Source organism: Apaloderma vittatum, unplaced genomic scaffold, assembly GCF_000703405.1.
Source record: "Apaloderma vittatum isolate BGI_N311 unplaced genomic scaffold, ASM70340v1 scaffold3148, whole genome shotgun sequence".
In the NCBI taxonomy this organism is placed as follows: Eukaryota; Metazoa; Chordata; class Aves; order Trogoniformes; family Trogonidae; genus Apaloderma; species Apaloderma vittatum.
Genome location: NW_009728880.1, coordinates 44,998 through 65,726, shown reverse-complemented (window position 1 = coordinate 65,726; position 20,729 = coordinate 44,998). Strand labels below are relative to the sequence as shown.

Sequence of the window (20,729 nt, the reverse complement as noted above, 5' to 3'; positions counted from 1 at the left end):
CCTGAAGTACGTGTAGTTTCTGTTGTTCAAGTCAGTTAGTTCTTTCTACATGAAGCTTTTATCTTCTTCTGCACTGATAATTGGTGTTACTAATTAATGTGGTCTTAGCATCATTTGCTGTCTGGCCTCCAGAAAGGAAAGGAAAGCCTTACACTTGCAAATGAGATTCTTTTTGAAATATTACTTTCTGAATGGTGTCACTGTCTTTTATTCATCTCCGTGACTGAGAATTTTACTCAGAGTTCTTCCAGCAGGGATTTCTTTCAAGCCCCAGTTCTGAAGTTGGAAAGTTTTTGTACAGATTGATTCCACTGTGATAAGTTAGTATTCCACAATGCTTCCCTTAAATTAATCCTTTTATTCCAATTGCCCAGGAAGTCCTGGTTTGTGATTAGACCTCTTAGGCACTATGGTATTACAAGTAATAAATAATAATATATACTTATGTCTTAGTCAGTGTTCCTTATAGGCTTGCCACATATTCATAAACGTATTTTCCTACAATAATGAATGTTTATAGGATATTGACTGTGCCAGACCAAAAATGACACTTTGGAATTATAACAAGAAAATATCAGAAATTATGTTATTAAAAAACCAGGAGTTTTAATAGTAGCACTGATATTTAAGACTCTTGAGAAATTAATCTGAGAGTCTTAATACAATTTCAGAAAATGGAATATAAAAATTACTCAGAATTGTCTGGGCTGCCTCATGAGTTAAGAGGCACCCTTAAGTAACACTGATGCGTGAACACATGGTGACAGACATTTAATCCAGACAGATCTAAAAACTGTATTTCTTGCATGAAATGTAAATGCCATTTCCTGCAGACCAGAGTCAATTTTTTTCTTGTTATAACCATGCTTTATTAGCATTTTTTTTTGTTGTTGTAGAAAGCCATAAAAGACTGTTTTCTCTTTAATGAAGGCTTTTCCCCATCTCTGCTCCTTTCCCAGGTCACTTAGTGAATGCACTGGTTCATATCTGCTAAAACCCTGGATAGGATGGTTTGTAAGTGCATTTTTGCTCAGTGGAGACTTGTTATCCAGCAGAAGTGATAAAAGAACCTCAATTACCACTTTGTAGCTTATGAACACTCATCATAAAAACTCTGTACTGTTTGCATCAAATCTTTAAATCCTCATTTTACATATTATCAGTAGATACCTTCAGGAAAAATACATACGCGTGTGTGTGTGTATTGCATGTGTTCCCATGTGTAAATCTGATTAGGTAGTACCTGCAATCTTTAAAACAGTAGGGGACGTTAGGAAAGTGTTGTTTTGGAGTTTCTTGGTCTGAAATTCTCTTGGATGTCATCACATCCATGAACGTTGAGAAGTCAACTCAACAAGCCATGGGTGTTTCAGTGGAAGCTAGCTTGGAGGTGCTTTGTATTAAGGTGATAATGTATTTTCTAACAAAATAGACCACCGTTGCCAAAAGTGCAATACGGGTCTTAAACACTACGTCTGCAAATTTCTCTGTAGGAAGTTGATGTCACCTACTGTTCCAATCAAGAAAACTCTGCTGTTAAGTTTTGGCACTAGGACAGCAGTCCTAAACAACGGTAGAAAAATAATTGCAAAGCACTTTTTGCAGGAACAAGGAAAACAGGAATATTGCAGTAAACTCTGCCCAACAAACTCAAATAAAACAGATTGGGATAAAATCGATCTTCCCTTGGAGCTTTCTGGTGTTTACCTGGGGAGCTGAAATGGACTGGACTGCTTGCCAAAGGCAGGAAAGACAGGGGGAGTTGCTTCATCACTCAGCTATAGCCGCTCTGGGAGCAGTTATGCTCGTGCTTTTCTCTTTTGCTTCCTGAGGCTCAAGCAGACCTTCTTCCATAATGAGTTTTCAGTTTCCCCGTTGGACTAGACTTACCTTTTATTGCCCCCACCCCATTCCACCCTGCTTCTGTACCTCTTTCCCCCATGTGCCACTTCTCCACGTGCTTGTAGTGGTTTGACTCTGGCTGGCAGCCAGGTGCCCACAGAGCCACTCTGTCATTCCCCCTTCTCAGCTAGACGCAGGAGAAAATATAACAAAGGGCTCATGGTTTGAGATAAGGACAGGCAGATCACCCACATCTACTGTCCCCGGCAAAACCGACTCTATTCGGGGGAAATTAGTTAAATTTATTAAAGAACAAATTGGAGAAGAGTAATGAGAAATAAAAACATATCTTAAATATAACACCTTCCCCCCACCCCTCCCGTCTTCCCAGGTTTATCATCAATCCCATTTTATCCACCTCCTCCCTCCCACACAGCACAGGGGGACAGGGAATGGGAGTTACAATCAGTTCATCCGATGTTGTCTCCACTGCTCCTTCTTCCTCCAGGAAAGGACTCCTCACTCTTCCCCTGGGCCACTGTGGGGTCCCTCTCACCAGAGATGATCTTCACACACTTACTCCAACATGAGTCCTCTCACGACAGACCATCTTTGACAAACTGCCCCAACATGAGTCTCTCCACAGGGTGCCGTCTTCCAGGGAAAACTGCTCCAGCTTGTGTCCCCCGTGGCATCACAAAAGCCCTGCCAGCCAACCTGCTCCAGTGCAGGCTTCCTATGGGGCCACAGCCCCCTTCAGGCATCCACCTGCTCCAGTGTGGGGTCCTCCATGGGCCGCTGGTGGACATCTACACCTCATCACATCCATGGGCTGCAGGGGGACAGCCTGCCTCACCATGGTCTTCACCACAACCCAGGGGAATCTCTGCTCCGGCGCTGGAGCACATCTCTCCACTCTTCACTGGCCTTGGTGTCTTCACACATTCTCACTCCTCTCTCTCTCTCTGCCAGCTGTTGCGTGCTGCAGTTCTTTTTTCCCCGCAGAAGCCACCCCTACAGCCCTCCCGCCACTGAGATCTGGCCAGGCAAACCTAACACAGTGCTGAAAAATGTTGCAAAGATAAAGGTTCTTCCTGCCTTCTCCTCACCCCAAATGAGGTAGCCGAGGTGTCATCCTAAAAAGCTATGGAGGGGTACTGCCCTTGAATACTTGTATCATCAACAAGTTTGCAGAAAGAAAACCAGACCTCTCTGTGGGCTGGTGTGGTTCAGAATTTGGCTCTTTTTCTCCTGTGCATGGCTGCTGTGTGCAGTTTCTGGATAGCACTTTGAAATACTGTAATTTAGTGTTCATGCAGAAAGTAAGTGTGTGTGTGTGTGTGGGAAATGTTTCATGGCCTTCTCTGGACATCAGATGTATTAATTGCATTTTAGCTATTATAGAAATTACTGTAATTTCAGCTCGTGTTCTCAGGTGTGTGTGGCAGTCAGCAGCTTCTTTTTCAGTAGGTTTGCTCTGTGAATCCAGGCACACTTACCAGAGCATTTGCATTTCCTTTCAGAGGTGACTGGACTGATAATGATTTCCTAATGTATACGTGAGCAAATTTTAAGATCAAACGCTTACAAAAACTAATTATAATACAGTTGCAAGGAAAAGTATGAGAACCTTTTGGAATTTCATGGTGTTACGCATTAATTTGCCATAAAATGTGATCTAACTGCCGTCTAAGTCAGGAGTATTGACAAATATAATGTGCCTAAAATAATAACACAAACCCAATTCTGATTCTCCATGTCTTTATTGAACATGTTCATTCAACATTCAAAATGCTAGTGGAAAAAGTAAGTGAACCCTTAGAATCAATAACTGATCGACCTCTCCTTGGCAGCAATAACCTCAACCAGGCGCTTCCTGTAGCTGTGCATCAGAGCTGCACATCGTTCAGGAGGGATTTTAGCCCATTCTTCCTGGCAGAACTGCTTTAGCTCAGTCATATTCTTTGGCTGTCTTATAAATATGGCTCTCTTCAAGTCATTCCATAGCACCTCTATTGGGCTGAGGTCTGGGCTCGGACTTGGCCACTCCAAAAGGGAGATTTTGTTTTTCTGAAGCCATTCTGTTGTGGACTTGCTCCTGTGTTTTGGGTCGTTGTCCTGTTGCATCACCCAACGTCTACAGAGTTGCAGCTGATGTACAGACATTCTCACATTATCCTGAAGAATTTTTTGATACACTTGGGAATTCTGTCTTCTGCTCAGTGACTGCAAGCTGGCCAGGCCCTGATGCAGCAAAGCAGCCCAAATCATGATGTTTCCTCCACCATACGTTACAGTTGGGATGATGTTTTCATGATGACATGCAGTGACCTTTTTATGCCAGTTGTAAGGCTGTATTTTCTTTCCAGATAGTTCAATCTTTGTTCATCAGTCCACAAAACATTTTGCCAGTAGCACTGTGGAGTGTCAATGTGCTCTTTCGCAAACTTCAGGCATGCAGCAATGTTCTTTGTAGTAAGCAGCGGCTTCCTTTGTGGTGTCCTGCCATAGACACCCTGCTTGTTCAATATTTTATGTATTGTAGACTCATGAACACAGATGTTAGCCAGTTCCAATGATGCCTTCAACTCTTTGGCTGTCAGTCGGGGTTGTTTCTTTACCTCATTGATGAGTCTTCATTGTGCTCTTGGGGTCATTTTGACTGGACGTCAACTTCTTGTTAGAGTAGCCACAGTCTTAAAGCATCTCCAGTTGTAGACTGTTTGCCTAACTGTAGACTGGTGAATCTCTAAGGTCTTTGAAATCACTTTGTAACCCTTTCCAGCTTTATGTAAATCAACAATTCTTGATAGTAGATCCTCTGAAAGCTCTTTTTGGCGAGGCATGGCTCGCATAACCATACATCTCGTGCGGAGAAAACTCAAATAATTTGAGTGGGTTTTATTAGTCAACATAGCTCTAGTCCACACCTCCAAACTCATTTTTTTAACAAGACTCCAGGCTTACCTGACTCCAGTTAGCTTTTTTGAGGTCAACTCAAGGGTTCACTTACTTTTTCCACTAGCATTTTGAATGCTGAATAAGTGTGTTCAATAACAACATGGCGGATCAGGATTGGTTTTGTGTTATTATTTTAGGCACATTTTTTTTGTCAATACTTTTGACTTAGATGATCGTTAGATCACATTTTATGACAAATTAATGCGTAACACCATGAAATTCCAAAAGGTTCGTGTACGTTTTCTTGCAACTGTGTATTCAGTGGTAGAATCTGCAGTTGCTGCTGAACTGGTTAGTTATGTAAGCAGTTGCCTGGGACCAAAATCGATATTAAAAGTGACACGTCATGTAACTGCCCCCTGTACCAGACAGCAAAGGCATTTGCAATTTTCAAAGAATTTGTAAAGCAGGAGTTTCTTTAAAAATAGTGTTTCACTGACAATGATACCTGTTGTGGCTTGTTCATGGGTGAATGAACAATGGGCTCATTTTAATGAGGTGGTTTTTTTCAGTTTGTCTTACTTCTTATGTTCTTGTGATGACTTACCCATGTGGTTTATGGTGCTGTAGCTCCAGGTCTTGCCCTTGGGTCCAGCATTCTCAGCTGAATACAGCTGTTTTCTTGCTCAAAGAATAGCTCCCAGTAAGGAGAGCGCTGCAGGAAGAACAAGGAATTTGACCATCTCATGCACTTCTCAGTTGCCTGAATTACCTTTACATGGATGAATATTAGCTATTAAGTATAGTTAGGGAGTTTGAGCTGGAGTCAGAAATAGACCCTAATCTGGGAAGCTGTAAGTATTTTATTGCTGTGCCTTTACACAGATTGATCCATGTCTCTGTGTCTAGTTAAGCCAAACACTAAGCTGGTCTATAATTATTTATAATATATAGTTTCATTAGCAGTTATACATGCCTGTTGGATGCTAATAAATGTACAGGCAAAATTTCTCAGCCCTGCCTAAACTTTGGATTTGGACAGAAAGCACAGAAGTCCTTTTATGCTGTTGAAATATGTGCTTTTAACTGGAAAGGCTGATACTTTCTGACGTGTCTCTTGACTAACGAGTTTAAATGTTGTTTTCTTAGTTGTGTAATCTTTCAGTGGGCTCTTTTTGATACAAGCAGAAACAAATTTAATGCGGAAATAGCTGATATCTCTCTTAATTACTGACGAGATGTGTTTTATGCACACAGCTCAGTGAATCAGCCTTCGCCTGCTTTGGCAATATACGGTGATTAAAAAAAACAAACAGTAATTCACAACTGGTTTTAGTGGTTGTTCCCCCCCCTCCTTTTCACCACCAACTGTATTTTTTTTAGTAATAAGTTTTTTATGCAGAAATGTCGAAACACTCCTAGTTTGGCTTTCTACATGGGAGATGTGATTATAGAAACTGCTTTTATGTTTTAAATTGAGAAAATATTTTAATAAGTACTGGTTATATATGACACCTGATTCAGTTAAATAACCTAAAGTAACCTCAAGGGGCTTGCTATTTCCCATAAGGACCCTTCACAACTATGAAGACCTTTAATACTGTCTGTAGGTATCACAACCTGACTGAATTATTTTAAGATGGAGCATGGAGTGCTGCTACTCACATGAAAACTGTACAAGATTGTATCAATTAGAACAAGTTGCTGGACTACTATTTTTTAATATTCTTTTAAATTTTGCTGATTTCTTTGATTTTCATTGAAGTACCTAGTCACTTGTCTGTGTGTTTTTATTTTGGATAGGCTACAGAACGTTATTTAACAATCTTTACAACAGTGAATCGGAAAGCTTTAGCAAAGCTTAGTTTTGGCAAAGACCTGATATTTTCTTTGCCACAGAGAAGTCTGGGTGACAGGACAACAGAACTGAGGACAGTGATCAGAGGATGTGGAGTCCCGCACTTTGTTCACTGCAGTGCCAGGAACTAACCCGGGTCAGTGAGCTGTTTGCAAGTGCTTGGTTGCCCACATGTTTCTTGGCAGGTGTGTGCAAACTGCTGTAGTTTCTTCATTCTGTCATCAGGCATCTCCTCCTCTCCCCAGCTCCTTCTTAAACCAGTAGATTTTCTGACTCAGTCACTTTAGATATGGTCCCTAACTGAACAACTTTTCCATGTGTTTAATTAAAGACAGCTGTTCATGCATTTTCTTTTGTGAGGCTTCACATCTCCATCAGGTACTGGAGAACAAAAGCTATACATGTCGTGGAGAAGCTGATATTTTTTGACAGCTCAAGAAAATTTCTCCCCTGCCCTGCATCTCACTGTAGTTTTTAGTCCCTCTGTGCTATTTTTTCTTGTTCTGTCCTTCAAGTTGCTTATGTTCAATGTGCTTCCGCTTTCTAAACAGTAGAAACAATTGTGCGATGTTGCTTCTTGCTTTAGTTCAGATCTCTCCTGGTGGTTATGGTCTCCACCAAGCACATTTATGGAAATCAGAGCCATGGATGTCTGTAGACAGAACACCCGGATATCTAGGCATTTCCCCATCTGTCTCCACTTGTACTTTTGTTCCAGTTGCTTAGCTCACTGCTGACCTTTCCTCTCTGTCTTCCCTGATAGAAAATATTTACATGCTTTCTGTGCATGACATGACTTCAGAACAGTCTGCAGCCCACTGTGCCATTCTAGTGTTTTTCTGAAGCTGACAAAGCACTTTAAGATTTTCTTCTTGACCTTTTTGCATTAGTCCAGGATGAGGCTTAGCACAGAGTTCATTACATTATCCAAGTGTCTGTGCAGAAATGAATCTATGCCTCACTGTCCTTTGACTCTCTCAGGAAAAAAAAGGATTTGGACAGATGGTTGAAGAAATTGCTCTGTGACTTGTGTTAGTTCTGTGGGTAACCTTTCTTTGAGGTATCATTATACAATAGAGTTCTTCCAGTAGCTGGGTTTAGACAGTCTGTCAAATAGCTGGCCTGTGGGTCCCTGTATCTCCACAGCTGATGGCCTCTGGGTCTGCAGCCTCACCCCAGCTGCTGGTACTCAGCCCTTCTCCCCCCAAAATACTCATATGCTATGGATCACTCCACTAACTGGCTTTAGAAAGTCAATGTTATGCAGTAATTGGCGCCCAGATCCTCTGTTCTTCTGAGTAGAGGGGGAGAATCACCTCCCTCAACCTGCTGGTCACACTCCTTTTGATGCAGCCCAGGACATGGTTTGCTTTTTGGGCTGCAAGTGCACGCTACTGGGTCATGATGAGCGTCTCATCAACTAACACACCCAAGTCCTTCTCCTCAGGGCTTCTCCCCATCTGTTCTCCACCCAGCCTGTATTTGTGCTTGAGATTGCCTCAACCCATGTGCAGGACATTACACTTGGCCTTGTTGAACTTCAGGAGGGTTGCGTGGTCACACCTCTCAAGCCTGTCAAGGTCCCTCTGGGTGGCATCCCTTCCCTCCAGCATGTCAACCACTCCACAGAGTTTGATGTCATTGGCAGACTTGATGAGGGTGCACTCTATCCCACTGTCCTTGTCACTGGCAAAGATGCTAAACAGCACTGGTCCCAGTACCAATTCTTGCAGTGCACCACTTGCCACTGGTCTCCACTTGGACCTTGAGCCATTGATTGCAACTCTTTGCGTGCAATCATCTAGCCTTCTTTGTCTTCACACACTTTAGGAAACCTTTAATCACATACCCTAATAAAGAAGAGACAGAGTCTGCAACCAGGACAAGAAGTCTTTAGGCAACACACCAAGTAGTCTTTGTAAATGAAGTAGTGTCAAGATAGTAGCGGTAGCAGAAAGAATGTTTTTGTCAAATTTGTTGTAGGACTGAAACCAAATGAGACAATTTATTATGCTTTAAGACTCCCAGGTCTCCATGTATGCAATAATAAACACTGGACTGGTATAGATTTATGTTAGCAGAGGCATTTTCACGTCTATGAAAATTCAACCTTTGAGTATCCTATGTCAGTAAAAGCGTTGATTACTAGCACAAAAAATTAACTTCTAAAAGATTTAGAGGACAATTTACCTGTGGTATTAGAAATGTTAAGTACTAGAGGATTCCAGTCTAAGGATCTCTTCCGTAACTTAATATTTTTAAATATCCTGATGTTTAATATGGTGCAATTTTACACATGACTTACTGCCAAGGGTTATTTGTAAATCAGTAAACTTAGTCCTTGCTGTAGAACATGCTGAAGGGATGAGAGAGATAGGAGCCACAGCTGAATGTTTTAGCAAATCCCCATACTGTATTGTCAGAGATGCTTTTAGACTCTTTCCATGGCAGCTAACAGGTAACAGTGATCCCACCAACAACACAGAGAATTGGATAATGTTTGGTGTTGTCAGAATGAATAATAAAGTAAGTTCAGGAATTTAAAGGACTTCCCTTTGCAACAGAAATAGGATTCTGTGTGCAGAACTCCAAAGAGTGGGCTTGCTCTTTCTGGTTGTAGATATCCAAATTCACTTTGGAGAAACTCCCGCTCATTTAATGGGATGTAGGAAGAAAATGGGTTACGTCTCAGTGAGTCCCTGGCTGAACACCCAGCTAGCAGTGAGGCCCAGTTGGGCTTCTGGATGAGGTAATTCCTCTGTGACATGGACCAGACTTTCAGAAGTCTTTTTCCCCCAGTTTACATCTAAAAGAGAATTTTAAAATAGAATTTACAAACAGCTATCTTTATTTGGATTTAAAGACCTGATTTATCTCTTTTTTTATGTCAATGGGAATTTTCCCATGGACTTTTAAAACAAGTTAATTGAAGTTAAAAACCAAACCTTTACAAAGTTGTTTATTTTTTATAGCAGTACAAACAAAAGCCTCAGCTGAAGTCTGTGGAAGCAAAGATAAGTCAATGCTACATGCTCTAGAAATGCTCAGTATTAGAACATCCAATATTAAAATATTTTTCCCTTCTCCACAAACATTTGGATTTGCATGACACAACACTGAGAGGAAGGTACTTCAATGCAATCATGTGCCTCTCGTGCCAGGCTCAAGACGAGAACGTTGTGGATATCGAATCCTCCGCCGCCATCGTAATTCAGAAGATCAGGTGCATTGCATTGGCAAAGTTAAGAAATACAACGAGACGGCAACCCGAGTAAAAGAGATCCTGCTCAGCACGGTCAGTCCAGAGCAGTTTGTATTAACGTTACTTGAAGCGGAACCTCCCAATGTGTTGGTGAGTCGTCCCAGCAAACCATTCACGGAGGCCTCCATGATGATGTCCCTGACAAAACTGGCAGACAAAGAGCTGGTTCACATGATTGGTTGGGCCAAAAAAATTCCTGGTAAGAATTTCAGTCTTGTTTTTGTTTATTCTAGTCAGGGCTTTTACCATCAATATGTCATTCTTCACCTTGAAATAATAGCACAATACAGTAAATGTGCGATATAAAAGTCTTAAGCTTTTCATCCTATAGAGTAATGGATAATTTATTGCTCTCAGTAATTCATCTGGACATATTCTGATTTAGACAACAACCTAGCCCATAATTTGCTATCTGATATTAGTCAAATACATGTGCATTTTGGTAAAAAGCATACTTGGTGTTGCGTTTAATTTCTACTTTGTCAAGAACACCGGAATAATCTCATTTAAAAGGATCATTAAAGGGGGTGGTAACTAGATGGTCATAAAAAAAGAATTTAAGACCAAATTCTTTCCTTGAATCCTGATAGAAGTTTCTAACACAGTTGATGAAAACTGAATTCTGCCCAAGCACTGAGTGTATGCAATCACTTCATTTGACATAGTTGTTACACAAGAGCTTTGGATTGCAAAATGGTGCACTGTATTGATCTTGGAAATATTGTGCACTCTCCTTCAAAACAAAAATCAATAAGGTTCCTTTTGGCTGTTGGCAACACAAAGAACATGCACTGAAGTACAACTACATGTGTTATTGCCTTGAACATCTCAAATGTGAACACAGTATCATGGCAATTCTCTTCTTACAAACCAAAAGTGCTGAGCATTTGTGATTCCTTCTCCATGAAGTGTCTACAATTAAAACAGAGAGAATACAAAAATAAAAGCCAGAACATAGAGACAATAGTTGGCAAAGTTGTACAGAAAATCTTGCTGGCTGGCATAGACTAAACCACAGAATGTGACTCTTTAGCAAGAGCTGAGGAGACCAACTAATAATAGTGAGCAGAAAAAAGCATTGATTAATTGATAGATGTCTAGCAGCACAGGGCTTATTCTGTAGCACCAGCTACAGTGCTCTGCTAGAAGTGGTCCCTACGGCTGTCTTTACCTTACATGGCTAATACATTCTACAGTGCGTGTGGCAGTCCTAACGCCATGTCCATCAGGACTGAGGAGCCAGCACACCATGGTTCCTCTCTTGGATTTTATGCTGAAGGCAACCAGAGTGTTCTGGTGCGAGCCCTGGTCTTGTCACGTCGGTGCACTATAAACAACACATGCTGCTGCTTGGATACACACACAGCCGGATGTGACAGTAATCCTGACAGCTAGAAATGAACTGTGCACAGTACAGGAAAATATTTCACAGAATTGCACAGATTGGAAAAAACCTTTAAGATCATCAAGTCCAATCATGAAGCTAACACTGACAAGTCCTCAGCTAGAGCACACCCCTAAGAACTATGTCTACACAACTCCTAAATACTTCCAGGGATGGGAAATCCACCCTGGGCAACCCATTCCAATGCCTGATAACCCTTCAGTAAAGGATTATATTAAAGGCTGTATTTCGTATAATCCTTAAACCAAGAATTTAGAATAAGGGGAGTGTATCCTGTTTCAGATGTGGGTGGAGTGGCCAAAGGTACTACCATCTCCAGCTGCTGGACCATACCTCCTCGGTGCAGATTCTGGTGTCCATGGTTCTGCTGCTGTGTTGGAGGGTTCAGGTGTGATGGTTTTAGGGTGTGCAAATTCAAAATCCGCTGCAGAGCTGCTGGGGAGGAGATGCCTGCACAGCACAAGTGTCTTAAGTTGCACTAGCTGTTTGCAAAGTTCTAGTGGTTTTGCCGGTAATGTGGAATGTTTAAACTCCTTAATCCTCATTTTTCATGATTTAAGAAACTCTGAGAATAACTAAAATAAGTAACCATAAGGGGGTTAAGTGATGTCTATTGCTATAATTTCTTGTCTGATCAGAAAAACTTGATTAAAAGGTACCGTTTCAGAGGACTCCATATGGTTGTGTTAATCTGGTAGGGAGTAAATTGTGAAGGAAAACAGCCTCATTTTAAGCAATATTTGAACGGGGAAAAAAAACCCAAACAACTTTTCCATTTTATGGTTCTCTTCATTCCTATTTTATTTAACTTTGGGGTTTTTTATTGTTTTTTAAAAGCCAAACAAACACACCAGAACAACCACAAACCCAAAACCTCAGCCAGCTGAGATTAGTTTTTTGATTTTATTTTTAAAAGCTCAGTTTCCAAACCAATCCCAATTTTGACATTGATCACTTTTAGTTTATTTTCAACATCTGCCAGAAATAAAAGCTTTTTCTTGGCAATAAGAGAACCATATGAAGAAAACCGACTGAAGCAGTCAAGCCCCTTCAAAACAGTTCCTGGGAGTGTTGATACTTTATCGTGTATGTTTGTTTATTCTGATCACTCCTCTTACACAGAACAGAAGTAAACGTCATATTAGAACAATGCCAGAGAAAGATAAGATGTTTAATAGTTACCTAATGAAATGTAATATTGCCATATTACATGGTAGTTAGAACATTCAATTGAATGTGGATTTATTTCTTTTTTTTCCATTAAAATAACTGTGATGACTAAAGCTTAGGAAATAAAATCTCAGCTTTCAAAAATTCTTGCCTGAAATTAATCATCTAGGTCCATGCTCTGCGTTCCTGGAGGTAAGGTCTTAGGAAAAAAATACAAAGTTCTCAACTAATGGCCAGTGGACAATAAATTTTACTTTCTGTAAAGCTGCATATTTGCTTTTGTGTAGCTGGGCAAGAAGCTCATTTTCACCTCTAAATTATTATTGGATGTTATTTTGACACTCACCGAAAGCAAAACAAAATCTTTTTACTTATAGATGCTGATATTAACAGTAACTTTTTGCCTCAGTAGGAATGATGAACAGTTTGAGGTTTTTTTCTGTATTTAATATATAATGACCTTCTTCTGTTACAAGTTTAAATCTGTGTCTGTATTTTTGTCTGGACTTTCAGCTTAATGGATTGTATTTTGTTGTTGCTCAGTAAGATAGAAGCTGACATCTGGATTTTTTCTTTCTGAATTCCAAGTATTCTAAGTTGTCACATGGCAGAATATAAGTTCAATAATTGCTTTTTACTGTGTTGACCTAATCTAAGAGAGTTGGATGTGGTTCATAGCTGAACCTGTATTGCTAATCGATATGATGTTGTCATAATATTGAAATTTGGATTCATTATGCAACCTAGCGTGCTGCTGGCCAGAGCAGTGTGTCTTTTGCTACTTAGGACACATCCAGGACAAGTTTTTTTTCTTTTCTCAGTAATTTGTAATTAAATGATTAGATATAGAGTATGTGATATAAAAGACATGTACTACAGCCATAGAAAAATAAGTAGTTTAATGTACTCTGCAGCAAATGGCATGGAACTTCCAACACTGCAATAGAAGCTGTGATGGTGATGTGCTGTCCTCAATCTTTAAACCATAAGGTTGTTAGGAAAAGGAAAGGTATAGCGCTTCTAATAGCTGTGCTCAATCACCAGATATCATGCTGCTGGGGCTGATTCTGTGAGTTTAGCGAATGACATCTGGGATAAATGTGGATCTTTTAAGTATCTGTAGACTGAACGCTGGGACTTTGGCATCTCACTCAACTGAGCTGGCTTTTAAACCCAGTAACTGGTTGTTTATGCTGGAGAAATCAGCACACGCCTGTGTAAATGTTTATTTAAATAAACTTCTGAAATGTCTTTGGGCTATTGTCTCCCAGGAAACTGCCCCTGCCAGTTTATACTATTCACAGATTCATGATTATTTTTCTAAAAGCACTTTTGAAATTATATGTGTGCTTGACAGATAATCTGTTGTTGGCTGTGGATTCTGTAGTAAATTCTGTAACAGCGAAATCCAGGAGGGAAGGTACTGCTCACAGGCTCCTCTTTCCCCTTCTCATAAAATAAGCAGCAAGGCTTTCGATTTGGAGAGGCGACATTTTTAGCAATGATAAGAGAGAGAGGGCATTGCCCAGTTTATGTCAACCCAGAGCTGTCACTGACTGCCAGCCTAGTAGTTTAATAAGATTAAAATAGATGCAGCATTTGTATAGATTACTGACAGCAGATTCTTTGACAGTGCAAATGTACTGTGTGCCTTTTAAGACCTCGGATAATGGGCAAGAACTACAGTAAACCCATCTCCCATGGCCAGGCTGTAGCAATTTTTTCACTGTGAAGAGTTGTAGATGCCAGCTTGTCTGAAAATGAAGCAAAGAGACCTACCTAAAGCAGCTCTGCTTCGAGAACTGGGGCTGGTGGTTTTGACCACTGAACTGGTCTTCATCGTGTTGGAGTTTTACTCCTCGACTGAGCTTTCCCACTTGTGTTTTGACAATTTACGCTTCTGGACTCTGGGTTTGGAATATGTAAATTTTATTTTTCTTTATTTGGCTTCTATGTATATTTTCTCCAGTCTTTTTTTTGCAAGAGAAGGGAAAGGAAGGGCAATGCTTGTCTCTTCCATCTCAGTGGTATCTGGTGCCCTCCTGCAAGTTCTGGAGAGAACTAAATGCTGGAACAGATTTATGCACAATTGCATTAATTCTGTTCTTGCTTCCAGGATGCTGTGTATAGAGGCAGTGGGGACACTACTACCTTCACCCTCTACCCTTGCCTTTTTTTTTTTTTCCTGGTCTATCGCAGTATTGAGGAAGGAGGCAGCAGGAAAGGGATGGGGTCAACACATGCCATTTACAAAGGGGATGATAACACAGAGGCACCAAGATGTGGGTTCTTTCACAATTACCTATGAGATTAAAAAAAACCAAACCTGCAAGTGACAACCACATGTGTTCTGGGGAAAGAACAGACTGTTTTCTTAGGAGTGCAAGACATGAGGTTCCTGAGTGATTCTCTGGTGCCTCTCAGAAGACCGTGGGACTGTCATCTAAAGAGGTGGCCAAGCATAAGGCAGGTCCTCTGCAGTCACTTGAGTTTTACCGGCTGTGTGGGAATAACTGCCCTTGAACATCACTCTGCTTTATTTCAAATAAAGATCTGACAATGATAATAACAAATATTTATATTCCTACTTAAGATGGCAGCAGGGTCCTTCTGATGTTGGTGTTCCTTTTCTCAGCTTTCTTCACAACCCATAATTCATTCTGTTTTTTCTTTCTCATATACTGTCTTCTTTATCCAGTCAGAGCAATAGATTGGTTTATTTTACACTATTTTAATCATTTCAGGCTTCATTGATCTCAGCCTCTATGACCAAGTAAGACTCTTGGAGAGCTGCTGGATGGAGGTTTTAATGGTTGGTTTGATGTGGAGATCCATCGACCATCCTGGGAAACTAATTTTTGCACCAGATCTTGTACTAGACAGGTGAGAGAAATAGATTTCTTATAAATGCTTCATATTAGTATGTTTGGTGGGATGAATGGTAAGAGCAAAAGGATTAAGTATGGGAGATGCTATTAATAGTTTATCTAACAATACCCTTTACTTGTGTTTGTAAGAGTATTGTCTTGAGGTTCCATATTCTTACAGGGACCTAAGGAATGCTAAGCATAAAGAGTGTTATTCAACTTGCCAGTTCCTTAATTCCTGTAGCACATGACATTGTGAAGTTTCTTTGCATTTTTCGCAGCTTTTGTTCATTTTGTTCCTTTTTGTCTGGGTCTCTAGATGCTGAAACTGTAGACACATCAACACAACATACCATATTGTCGTTCAGTTTCTTCCAGTTGTTAGATTTTCTGCACCCACCCCTCAAAAAAAAGCAGACTTAATGACAAGACTGTTTTTTAAATTTTTTTTTAAATAGCTTTTCTATCGTTTTTAGTTCCTGCCTCTAGTGCAGTCCTCATAAATAGCTATAATAATGAACATTGCAGCACTGGTCAAAAGAGATTTAAAAAAGCTGTAGCCCCCTTTTTAATACTGAAAGTATCTTTCATGCTAAAGCAGGGTGTTTGCAAGATTAAAAATTATTTCTCCGTAACATCATGTACTAGCAGGGAAGAGTACAGGTTAGTAAGGGTGTTTTTTTCTACATGACCTTAGAAGGGCTTCACATTGGTAAAAGTCAAGGAAAAATTCTAGTCTCTTGGGAAGGTTTAAAATGTCTCTTAACCTTTTCAAGATTGGGAGATTTCAGATCTGAACCAGTTCTGTGGTGAGAGCTCAGTAATAATCATTGTAGAATCATTTAGCTTACATTGTAAATACAGAAAGCAAAATCCATTAGCAAGAGAAATAAGTTTAATTTATAAAACACATGAAATAAATTGCTGTTTGCTAGGGTAAAATTCAGTGCAAGGACATGCTGGGTTGTTCAAAGCAATAATAAGATATTGCTGAAAACGTATGATACATTTAGTTCCTCAGGAGCTAATATGTGCTGAATTATTTGCTGCATTCCCTCTTCTCCACAAGACACAGCAGAGTGGGAGCTAGCAAGCATCTGGGCATACTGTCATTTTATTTTTTTTAAGACAAGCTTATATGAAATTAGTCAGTAGCTTGATTGATTTTATCTTAGCTGAACTTCAGGTACATTTCCCATATAATCTTTGTAGACAAGTACTTCTCTGGAAAGATCTTTAATACTCCTGCCCTGCTGTGCTTAAGTCTGTCTCATTTTCAAAATGTTACAGAGAAAAAAAATTCTCATGTTAGAGATAGTACAAGAAACATCCCTTTGAATACTGTGGCAGTCCAGCACATGTTAAAAAAACTAATCAAAAAGCTGCAACAATAACTTTAGTGGTTCGAAATTTGCTGCTGCTGAATTTTAAATTGGAATGGCTTAGAGCTAGCTGATGGGGATTTTTCTTCAGGTGAGAAAATGGTGCCATTTCTAATATCCAAATTGGAGAAGTTACATTCAGTAAACACTTGCAAACATAAAAATAACCAAACCACGAACCCACTCAAAAGGCAAAAAAATTTTTTACATTTAAACACCTTCAAAGAAAAAGGTCCTGGGGGACAGAGGTAGATATGGTTTTATTATTTAAAAGTGTTGAGGTGGTGCTGTGCCCTGCACTACAGAGTTTCAAACTGATTATCCAGAATTATACTGGCTGTGAGGTTAAAAACCTCACATACTTACCTGCTATCAATCCTTCATGGGCTTTAAAGAGAAAATCAGTTTCTTAGGGGTGCTGACCTTTCATACCAGTGTAATTTTCAATTTAGATTTTATGATGAAAGCTTTTGAATTCTCCCAAGGATGAGATGGATAGGCCTTTTCCAGCCTCGTTTAAATGTGTTTCCATAGGGATGAGGGGAAGTGCGTAGAGGGGATTTTGGAGATCTTTGATATGCTCCTGGCCATGACCTCAAGGTTCCGAGAGCTGAAACTGCAGCACAAGGAGTATCTGTGTGTCAAGGCAATGATCCTCCTCAATTCCAGTGAGTATGCAGTTGACTTATTTATTTCAATAAATAATAAATAATACTTATTTATTTCAAGGGTGGCTGGGAAATCGACCTGAAAAATTGGCAGAATTATCAAATGAGATAAAGTATTTGGAAGAGAACAATAGGAAAGGACTTCTACGAATATTCTACGATTTTTTGCTCAAGGAACTTCTGAGCTGTATCATTTGCAAGATTTAGGGTCTATGTCATCGTAAGAACTGCAAGAAAGACCCAAAGTCTGAAAACTTCTCACAGGGTGGAGGCCAAGTCCCAGGCTCCAGGGATGTCCTTTTCAATGAGAACTTGTCCTCATCTCTGTGGATTCTGGTCATGTGTAAAGTTGCTGTACAGCTCTAAAAACTTGTCCTTAATTGTGATAAAACTAGTTACTCCACTGAGTGATTGGGCTTAAATGTTCCTATTTAATGGTGGTTAATGGGTAGAAATGATTGAAAAAATGGTTCTGCAAGATGAATTTTGAGATAGGAGCTTTGCTTTGCAGCCTTTTACACAATGCAAATAGGAGTGTGTGTTTGCCAGTTCAGACTAATCTGCAGTAAAATAATTTTATTCCCCAGAGCGTTTTGTAATTAATGTTATAAAAAAAATTCCAACAAATAACAACTACCTATTTCCATTTACTGTTTTCAGCAAGGAGTTGTTGCATAATTCTCAGATCTGAAGGGGAATAGTCCAGCTGCTATCCTACTTGTTTATAGATGAATATGTTTATTTCAACAGACAATAAAAGATTAAAAAAAATATTTAAAAACACAGACAAAAAAAGGTTTTTTTCTTAAAAAAACAACTTACCAACCAAAAAACCCAACATAAAAAACATGCTCGTCAGTCATATTTTCTTGTCTCACCTCTCAAAAAAATCTCCTCTTTCACCTCTCTGTACTCTCCTTTCTTGTCAAAGTTAATCTTTTACTCATAATTTCCAAGGTGTTCTGGAGCTCTGTCCTTCCATAAGTTTCATTGGGAGGATTTTTATTTTTTTTGCCCAGATCTCTTTTCTATCAATAATGTTGTTATATGTTTCCAGACCTTCCTAGTGGTGACTTCGTTTCTTCCCTCTTCATAAACCTAACCTCCTTTTCCCTTTTTTTTTGGTTTTGCTAACTTTCGAGGTTTGTCACTGGGAAGAAGTGTTGTATTGTGGCACCCTTGGGGAGCTGTAGGGAGTCTGTGGCATGCTGGATCTATGAGCAGTGTCTCTCATAATGTTCTTCTCCCTCCCTAGGGTATACTCAGAGAAAAAAAGTGGATTTTTTTCAGCAAGAAGAGATTATAGCAAGCATAATGCTGTCATTCACACTAGTTACTAAACTACATGGTATGGAGTGATTCAAAGGGGAAAAAAAAACTGGGAAATGGAGAGCGTGTCCATTCTCTGGACTGAAGGTTCTATGTTCGGCAGAGAGATTTGGGAGAATTACTCAGTTTGCAAATGATATTGCCATCAAATTTGGGCAAAGGAGTGTAAATCAGAGCTTGATGTGGCACATGAAGCATCATTTGTACAGTCTTGAAGTGGTGTCTCAGGAAATAGATCTTCTCTAGACCTGTTGAAAAGTTACATCAGAAAAAAACCACAGTTGTAGCTTCTTTTTTTTTTAAATCCTTCATAAGCAAGGAGTATTTCTTTCTGTTCTCTGGTTAGGCATGTTTCCCTTGTCAGCAGAAGAACCTGAAAGCAACAGGAAACTGCACCACCTGCTTAATGTAGTCACAGATGCTTTGGTGTGGGTTATTGCGAAGAGCGGGATCCCCTCGCAGCAGCAGACAACTCGTCTGGCCAATCTGTTGATGCTCCTCTCTCACGTCAGACACGCGAGGTAAAGTTTACAGAATGTGTGTAAAGCCCAAGGTGTTCTGTGTGTTTATTACAGCAACAAAGCAAGGCTTGGACTCCGGAGCACTCCTTAGGGAATCCTGGTGTTGCTCTTGATCTCTGTTCAATGGAAAGCTTTACTTCCTAGCACAGCTAAACGGCAATACAGTAAAGTGCTTGCTGGCACTCAAACACCTCATGTTGATACTAAAATGCTGTCTTAACTGTATTACATTAAATTGCTCATTATGTATCTGCCTGAAATGTTTAACAACAATAACACAAATTCAGCCTTACAAAAAAAAAAAAACACAAACCAAAGACCAAAAACCAAAACCCACCCAGCCATCATCGTCCAAACAAAAAGTCTCTTTGTCTCTTTTAAAACTGTTCTGCAGTGTGGGCTTTGTGTACTTAGGGTGCCATGTTCATCCCAACCCAGATCTGTCTTTTATTTGGAACCACAGCACTTCTGCCAAGGGGCTGATGCTACAGAGATGCCATGCTCCTGCTTCCCCCATGGAAAGGAGCTCCCCTGCTCCCTGCTGGTTCCTGGACCTCCTGCAGCTGCTCATCTTTGTGCATAGTGCACCAGGCTCAAACACAAGGTCCTACAAACAGATGCTTTAATTTTCAGGCTGTTTGTAATTTTAAATTATTACCTAGAGACTAGCTATTCACAAAGCTGTCTTATGGCTTGGCCGTGGACTGTGCATCTGGAGAAGACAGTCCTGGGACCAGGCTGGAGTACGCAAAGGAGGAATGGGCATACCTGGCTTTGTGTAGGGGCGCTGGAAGAGGGACAGCCACCATTGCAACAAGCTCCCTGAGGGAGTGAGTGGCAGCAGCAGGGACCTGCCTGTGCTGAAAGGCAGCTTTTAACAGCCAGTTTGTGGACTGGGGTTGAGTTTCAAGAGCTGGTCCTGGAGAAGGTAAAACATCAGCTCTGATGCACTGCCATCACCTGGGTTGCCCGCTCTACTGTGACCTTGCATCACAGGAGCTCTTGTTCTGGCAGGATGTGAATGCAAGTTGTGAATATTTGCAAAATTTCCATGTTTTTCTAATATTGCTGTGCCTGCCTCAGCCTAAGCCTGGAGGCTACTTGTTGTGACCTCTCTCTTTTACGTGGCTTGGCACTGGTCAATTATACTTTGTTCTGGAAATAAGTGATGCTCTCAGCCTTGATTACCAAATAATGCAGGATTCTGAAGACCTGGGTGCAGGGGCGGGGGAGGACACAGTTTCCTCTTTGCCTTTATCGTATTTCTAACGCTTGATGGGAACTGAGATTGTTCAGCCTGGAGAAGAGAAGACTCTGGGGGGACCTAATAGCTGCTTTCCAATACCTGAAGGGAACCTACAGGAAGGCTGGGGAGGGACTTTTTACAAGAGCATCCAGTGACAGGACAAGGGGAAATGGGTTTAAGTTGAAGGAGAATAGATTCAGATTGGATCTTAGAAAGAAATTCTTCAGCACGAGGGTGGTAAGACTTTGGACTAGATTGTCCAGAGACATTGTGGCTGG

General features: G+C 40.4%; 1 protein-coding gene across 1 annotated transcript in view; it reads left to right on the top strand.

Moving 5' to 3' along the window:
• Positions 1–20,729, top strand: part of ESR2 (estrogen receptor 2 (ER beta)) — a 43,816-nt gene that overhangs the window by 21,968 nt on the left and 1,119 nt on the right. Inside the window, exons 5-8 of the mRNA XM_009874233.1 lie at positions 9,763–10,062; positions 15,183–15,321; positions 17,222–17,355; positions 19,031–19,205. Coding sequence (XP_009872535.1) covers positions 9,763–10,062; positions 15,183–15,321; positions 17,222–17,355; positions 19,031–19,205 — 748 coding nt within the window. The remainder of the gene's footprint in view (positions 1–9,762; positions 10,063–15,182; positions 15,322–17,221; positions 17,356–19,030; positions 19,206–20,729) is intronic.